The sequence below is a fragment of the Glycine soja genome, chromosome 3 (genome assembly GCF_004193775.1).
Source record: "Glycine soja cultivar W05 chromosome 3, ASM419377v2, whole genome shotgun sequence".
Classification (NCBI taxonomy): domain Eukaryota; kingdom Viridiplantae; phylum Streptophyta; class Magnoliopsida; order Fabales; family Fabaceae; genus Glycine; species Glycine soja.
The window spans coordinates 25,578,877-25,586,960 of record NC_041004.1 but is presented as its reverse complement, the minus strand read 5'-3'; the positions used below and the strand labels follow the sequence as shown (position 1 = coordinate 25,586,960).

At 35.4% G+C, this 8,084-nt stretch overlaps 1 protein-coding gene across 1 annotated transcript; it reads left to right on the top strand.

The window, feature by feature from the left end:
* The first annotated feature begins 345 nt into the window (after nucleotides 1–345).
* On the top strand, nucleotides 346–3,069 carry LOC114406334 (ninja-family protein 4-like). Its single transcript, XM_028369022.1, has 2 exons — nucleotides 346–1,212; nucleotides 2,204–3,069. Exons 1-2 carry the CDS (start codon nucleotides 681–683, stop codon nucleotides 2,734–2,736), a joined length of 1,065 nt encoding a protein of 354 aa, XP_028224823.1. The 5' UTR covers nucleotides 346–680; the 3' UTR covers nucleotides 2,737–3,069.
* Nucleotides 3,070–8,084: the final 5,015 nt, after the last annotated feature.

Here is an 8,084-nt window from a genome sequence, read left to right as displayed (position 1 = left end):
CTTAAAAAAATTGAGCCCGACTCACCTCTGATTTCCAGTGTACCGGGCTGGCCCATGGGGTCAATCCCATCTTGAGAGCTTAGTAGATGACACGCTAGTCTGTATGATCACCAGCGTAGTACGTGAGAAATTCCCGACGTGTCCCTTTCCGCAACGAGTCCCACCGCAAATACACACCACTCACCCTCCCCCAACGCTCGTAACGTCACCATCACCTTAAAAACCCACCCTCCACGTTTCGTCTTCTCAAACCCCTCAAATCCCCGCCACGTGTCCCTCCCTCGCGAAGCGGCACCTCGTCCTCTCTCTCTTCTCCTGCGCCTCGAGATTCGCGCGACACACATACAGCGAGGCACCACCGCGCCACGTTTTCTACTCTCCCCTCCCCTCAAACCCTGCCACGTGTCCCTTCTCCGCTCCCCCTCATCACACGCCACGTGGCCCCCTCTGAACCTTCGATCAAACAGATTCTCCATTCTCGATGATAAGAAAGGATTTAGCGGTGCAACCTTGGTTAACGCTGCCCTTTTACGTGTCGCTAACCGCCATCCCCGCCTTCTCGGGTCGCGCCACGTGTCCCTCTGTGCGTTTTTTATTGAAGATAAAAAAACAAATAAATCACGTTCCACTGTGCTACGAAGCTACCTACGTTAACGTTAACATAAACATTAACAACAGCAATGGTTGAAGTCGAAGAGATAGAGCTGGATTTGGCGTTGTCCATAGGGGGTAGTTTCGGGAAACACACGGTGGAGAAGCCCGCACCGGATTCCGAAGCGCGTGTTTCAAATTCGGATAGTCGCGATGGAATGCGCGTGGTGGTGGAGCCGAGCGACAAGCACGACATTCAGGCGTTAAGGAGAATGGAGGCGAAAAAGAAGACAGAGCAGAAGAGGGAGCGCGTGAGGGAACCGTCCGAGCCCGAATTGAAACGGGATTTCAAGAGGGAGAAAACAGAATACGGGAACGGCGTTAGTGGCGCGTGGAATGCGACGACGACGCCGTTTGACCTGCACCAATTCCCGACGGTGCAGTACTTGCCGTTGAATAACGGGTCTCCGTTACCGTGCTGGGTCGGAGGGGAAAAGATTGTGGGTGCTGGAGTTGACGGCGTTAACGGCGGAAGAGGAGGAAATATCAAAGCCCAGTCGAATGGGTCTTCCAGGTGCAGTTCTTCTGTGGTTTCGGATTACCAAAGCTCTTCTGGTGAAGGTAATTTTTTATTTTTTTGTATTTCTTGTTAATATATATATATACACACACACACTGTGTGTGTGTTTCCATATTAGCTAATTTTATGATTTTTTGAGATCCTTTAAAAAAATTATTTTTTGAGCTTTTTCGTTTTTTGAATATTCAATGTAATTTATTTAACTGTATGATAAAAAAAAAACGTGATTTATTGGCTTATTCCAGTTTGAAAGTTTCATAAAGTTAACTATTGTTCAATTGTTCGCATATATGATTTCAAAGGCTGAACATAATCAAGAAAAGAAGAAACTTAATTTGACAATTATGTCCCATGATTTTGGAATTTGGAGTGACATTTTTTAGGATGTGCGTTCCCCGCACATAAAATCGAATCGTCGTTCAATTTTAAACGGTGAATCTTAATTTTAAAATATATATTCGAGATAAATGCAGATCAACCTTATCCGAAATTTTGAATAGTATCAGTGTTTCATATCGCCTAATAATGTTACATCCCTCTCTGCCATCCCTGGTTGAACTATTACTTGATGAAATTGCTACTTTTTTTTTTTCCCCCAAAGATCTTTGGTACATATATAAAAATTACATTGAACTCCAATATAATTTAAGTTTTTTGTAGGGAGTGTTAGTTTTCTAATTTTGTTAGAAATATCACAACCTTCTTTCTCCCTTTTCTAACCAGTGACACAATCTTATATCTCCAAATATAATTCATTCAATTAAGATGAGTCAGTGAATTCATTTAAAAAAGATAAAGTTGTCATTTTTCTTTTTCATGATCTATTAATCCGTAAAAGCAAATGTCATCGAAAAAGCAAAATGTCCTACCATCAAATCAGGCACAATATTTCGTCTTTCATGCATATTGTAAGTCACATGTAGTTTAACTAAATTTTTATGTCATGTAATTCTCAACTTGAATCTTGATTATCACCTTCCTTGGGACATATATATTTTTAACAAATGTTCCAATTTTTTTTGTTTTTCTCAGATGGAGGCAGCACAGACAGCCACAGCCATTCAGTTCATTCCTTGGCAGAACCAACCCAATTAAACACTTCCAAGGAAACAATAAGCATAGGAACCCAACCTGAAGAAAGTGTTGTTTCTGCTTCATCTCACCCCATCATGAGACCCAAACAAGGAAACAACACCATCACCACCATCCAAGAGATGAAGCACATTGCAAAGGAAAAAACTCAAGAACCAATAATATTGCCAATTATTGATCTCAAACCTTTGTCCAACGAAAACATAACCAAAGTTGAAATAATGGGAAAGACTCCAAAGCCTCTCTCTCAAACCTCTTCTTCACTCCCTCAAATGCCCTATGTGTTCACAAAAGGGGACAATGGGAGAACGGTTAATGGGTTTCTCTACAGATACACAAAATCTGAGGTCAGCATTGTTTGTGTCTGCCATGGAAGCACATTTTCACCTGCGGAGTTTGTGCAGCATGCAGGGGGCACTGACACCACGCACCCTCTAAGGCACATCACTGTTATTCCTTCTGCATTTGGGTGATCTTAATTCCCTTTTTTTGTGTGTAATTAGGCCTATTCTCGGTTCTGCGTCGTATAGCGTGTTTGGAAATACGTTGAGATGTAAGAAATCACGTTGAGACGTAAAAAATCATCAATTCTGGGATGTGGAAGTTATAACTATTAGGTGAAACCTAGCACTCTATAAGATAGAGCAGCGGAAGAATTTGATTCAGGTGTCTACGTTATGTGATATCTTTAATTTAGGCAGGGTATATAGTTTACAGGAGTTTTTTGTTAACTACGCTAACTGCATTAACAAACAATCTCCAATTGAGATTGCTTTCTTATGTTTTGGAGTACGGTTTGGCTTCTATCTCACATTATTATTATTATTATCAAAAATATTGACCCAACAGTTCCTGGGTTTTCGCATTTTTATCACACGATCACAATTCTTTGAACTAAAGTTTATATACTCTTACGGTTTATCTTATTATCCATTCCATGGGATCAGGGCGGATGTAGGTTAAGTTCTATGGGAGCAATTGCTCTTACGAGATTTTTTTTTTTTACTTTTACATATTTGATAAAAAAAGATTTCTTTCCCATAAAAGAAAGATTTTGTTCGATAAATAAATTTTGTTTAGATGAATGTAAAATCTTATAATTAAAAGATAAAAAATAAATTGACATTAATTTTATTATTTTATTTTAATTTTTTTTGTTTTACTCTTATAATACTGAACATATATAGTAAGTTAGGGACACAAACACATTGAACTAATTGCAATTTATAAGAGTTTATATAAGTAATTTAAATTTTTGTTTATCATAAAATTATGTATTTCGTATAAATTTATAATACTTTTCTTTTATAAGAATATAATATAATATATTATTATTTTGTTCCAATTAAATTAATTTTCTGGTTCGGAAAAATATTTTGTCTCCATAAAAAAATAAATTTTGCTCCATAGATAAATTTTGTTCAGATTTTTCCCCATAGATAAATTTTGTTTAGATGAATATATAAAGTTATAATTAAGAGATAAAAAATAAATTGATATCAATTTTATTGTTTTGTCCTAATATTTACTGTTTTATGTGAATGAATATCATGCAACTTTTAATGATGTCAAAAAGATTACTTGATGAGCATGAATTGAATCAAGTCAAAAGAACAAGATCTAGTAAATCTAAGATAAGAACTTAGTAAATTTATCTAAAGAATCTTAATTTGATTGCTTTAGTTTGACTTCAACATCTTTAGTATCAAACACTATTTTATCAAAGGCTAAATCAGTTTAAAATGATATTTTGAACTAGTAATCGATCACTAGAATGTATAATCGATTACCAGAGAGTTTGTGAAGATATTTTTGCCTAACGATATAAAACTGTTTGAATTTTGATTTGTGTAATCGATTACCAGAATCATGTAATCGATTACCAATGAAGAGATTTCAAAAAACCTTTGAAAAGTCATGACTCTTCAGAAATATAACTGTGTAATCGATTACCAAAATCCTGCAACCGATTGCTAGTGAGAAAACTTCAGAAAATCTTTTTGAAAAGACACATCTCTTCAAACCATTATGAAAAGGCATAATGGACCTATATATATGTGTCTGACTTCGAAAAGATTGAGAGAGATTTTAAAAAGAGAACATAATTGTCAAATACTTTCTGTTAGTCGTGTTATACGACTAACTTTTTTATAGAAAACATTTTCCAAAACTTGTATAGTTGCCCAATTTGATGCAATCCTCCTTAGGAAGAGACTAGTCACTAGAGCCATGAGCAAGAGGCTCCAAGAGGATTGGGCTAGAGCTGCTGAAGAAGGCCCTAGGGTTCTTATGAACCTCAGGGTAGATTTCTGAGCCCATGGGTCATTGGGTCCAATTATCTTTGTACATATTAGACTAGGATGTCATTATATTTGGTCCTTGTATTTAGGGCTCCATAATGTAGCTAGGGTACCCTAGAAATATAGGATTTTTTAGCCCTTGTATTTTAGGGCACCTAGACTAGTTTTTGTATTAGGGGTAGTTTTGTAATTTCACATGCACTAAGTGAATATTTGATGTGTGTGGTGTTGGATCAAGTGGCCTCAAAATAATTAAGAAGGGGGGATGAATTAATTATTAGCGAACCTTTACTAATTAAAAATCTATCCTTCTTAATATTACCAAAAGTAAAAACAATAATTAAAGTGCACAGCGGAAAATAAAAAATGTAGGGAAGAAGACAAACACAAGAGGTTTATACTGGTTTGGTAACAACCCGTGCTTACATCCAGTCCCCAAGCAACCTGCGGTCCTTGAGATTTCTTTTCAACCTTGTAAAAATCCTTTTACAAGCAAAGATCCACAAGGGATGTACCCTCCCTTGTTCTCTTTGAACAACCTAGTGGATGTACCCTCCACTAAAACTGATCCACAAGAGATGTACCCTCTCTTGTTCTCAGTCACAACAACACAAGCAGATGTACCCTCTACTTGTACCACAAAGGATGTACCCTCCAATGTGTTAAGACAAAGTTCTCAGGCGGTTAGTCCTTTGAAACTTTGTGAAGGGGGAAACAAAAGAATTCTCAAGCGGTTAGTCCTTTGCAATCTTTTGTTTTAGGGAAAGGGAAGAATCAAAAGAATTCTCAGACTGTGTCGTTTTGAATTCTTTGACAAGGGAGAAGGGAGACACAAAAGAATTCAGGCGGTTAGTCCTTCGTTCTTTTGGATAAGGAAGAAGAGAGACACAAAAAGAATTCAGACGATTAGTCCTTGGCGAATTCTTTTTGGCAAAGGGAAAAGGGAATGAAAAAGATGAATAACACAAGTTTTTGAACAAAGAACTTTTCTTGGAAGAAAAAGTTTTGAACAAAAACTTTTAGAAAGATGAAGAGAAGATGAAATAAGAAAGTTCTGAAAGAAATGAAAGAAGATATTGAAAGATAGATTGAAAGATAGAATGATTGAAAGAGATGATGGATATGAATGTGATTGTTAAAATGTTTCATGCCAAGGTCACATGTTTATAGTTTCTTGATGACTCAAGTCAAAACTTGTAACTCTTGGCAATTCCTTTAAAACTATTCACTTAAAAAGATATGACTTTTGAAAGAATCTTCAAAAACAAGTCACTTGAAGAAATGTGACTTTTGGAAATGAATTTTTCGAAAACAATCACTGGTAATCAATTACCATAAAGGTGTAATCGATTACACATCAACAGATGTGACTCTTCATTTTGAATTTTGAAAATCTTAACGTTTTAAAACCACTGGTAATCGATTACTATAACCTGGTAATAAATTACCAGAGAGTAAAACTCTTTGGTAATGATTTTGTGAAAACTTCTTGTGCTACTCAATGCTTTAAAAAACTTTTTAATACTTCTCTTGATTAAGTCTTCTCTTGATTCTTGAATCTTTGAGTCTTGAATCTTGATCTTGATTATTCTTGAATCTTTGAATCTTGAATCTTGATTTTTGATTCTTGAAATCAAATTTCCTCTTGATCCTTGAAGTGTTCTTGACTCAATCTTGAACTTAATCTTGAATGTCATCATCTTTGTTATCATGAAGTGATCTTGACTTTTGAGCTCTTTGTCATCATCTTTGTTATCATCGAAACTCCTTGAATCAATCTTGATTCATCATGAAGCTTGCTTATACATGTGGTTGGAAATAAATTTAATTGAATTGGTAGAAGCCCAATCCAATTAAATTTTAGTGGGGGAGGTGAGCATTTACTTACTATACCCCATTGCCACATCATATAGTCACACTTTATGCATGTCCTTCATGCTTTACATGCCTCATGACACCTAAGCACACTTAGTGGAGAATCTTGGAATTGATCTTGGATTAGTGGGCTGAATCATAACTAAAATTCACTAATCATAATTAGTGAAATTTTGGCTCCAAAGTTTGGCTCCACAAATTCAATTTCAAATTCAAGTGAAATTTGAATTGAAATTCAAATTTTCCTCTAATTTTGTGTGACACTTAGGCTATAAATAAAGGTCATGTGTGTGCATTTTTTTAACTTTGATCATTTGAATATTAAACTTCAGATTTCAGAGCTCTTTTAGAGCACAAAATTTCGTGTTCTTCTCTCCCTCTCCCTTCATTCATCTCATTTTTCCTCCAAGCTCTTATCCATGACCTCCTATGGCGGTGAGCTTCTTCTAGACTCATCTTCTCCTTGAAGTGGCATCTCCTCTCTCTCTTCCTTCTCCATTCCACTGCCATTCATCTTCCAAGAAGCAAAGGAATCCATTGATGAAGAAGATCCTAGGCCTACAAGCTCCAATGGAGCTTACATCATGTGGTATCAAGAGCATCTTCATCTGGGTGATGTTCTTTTGCTTCCTCTATCTTTTTGTTCGGTGAATTCTCTTTAATTCCTTGTTCTTCATCTTATTCTCCATGTATATCCTCCATTGTCTTGTGTTTTGGTGCTGTTTAGAGTAGATTCAAAAAAAAAAAAAAAAAACCGATTAAATCTTAGATCTGCACTTGTTCTTGCATTTCTATGGTTCAAATTTTGTAGATATACTCTTGAATCATGTTTTTGTGTTGATTTTAGGTTCTATCATTTTTAGTTCATAATATTCTTGTGCTGAACCTTTAGATCTAAATTTTCTTCCAAAATATTGATTAGAAAAAAAAACACAAAAATCTAAGTGTAAATCACTTAATCCATGTTGTCTTAGAGTTATGTTTAGTCATAGTAATTGTCACATTATGTTCTAAGTTGGTGTTGAATTTTTATTTTGTTTATTGAATTCTAGATACATTTGTTCATGTATTCTTGTCATTCTTAGCCTATCTTTTGAATTTTGAGTCTAATTCATGCATGTTATTTAGTTCATAACATGTTCTAAATCAATTCCTAGAAGTAGTCTTGTTGTTGAACTCTTTTTTTTGTTTTCTAAGTTTCCTACATGATGCCTATGATGAAGTTGAGTTGTGGTGCTGAGTTGTGGCTGGATTTGTGAATCAAAATAAGTCTTAATCTCTCTTTAATTGTGTTATTCAAGATGATTGAGCATAAGCAAACACAAATTGTAACTATCCAAGCCTTAAGCAACATAAACACTACTCTTGATTTCTAGGTTGAAATTGTTGGTGTTGGCAGCTTGAACATACGAACTTGTATAAATTATTGGGAATTGGTCACTACGTGTTTTGAAATGAAATTTTTACTAAAATTTCTAGACATCTAGACCAAAATTATGAAAAAATAGCCAAGCGATTTGGATTAAAGGAAAAAATAAGAAAAATCACACAAGTTGGCTGAAAAATCAGTGTCCAGAAAAAAAAGTGAAAGGGAAGTGTGCTTGTTGTTTTGACTCAAAATTTGTTCTATAATTGGTGCCTATTTT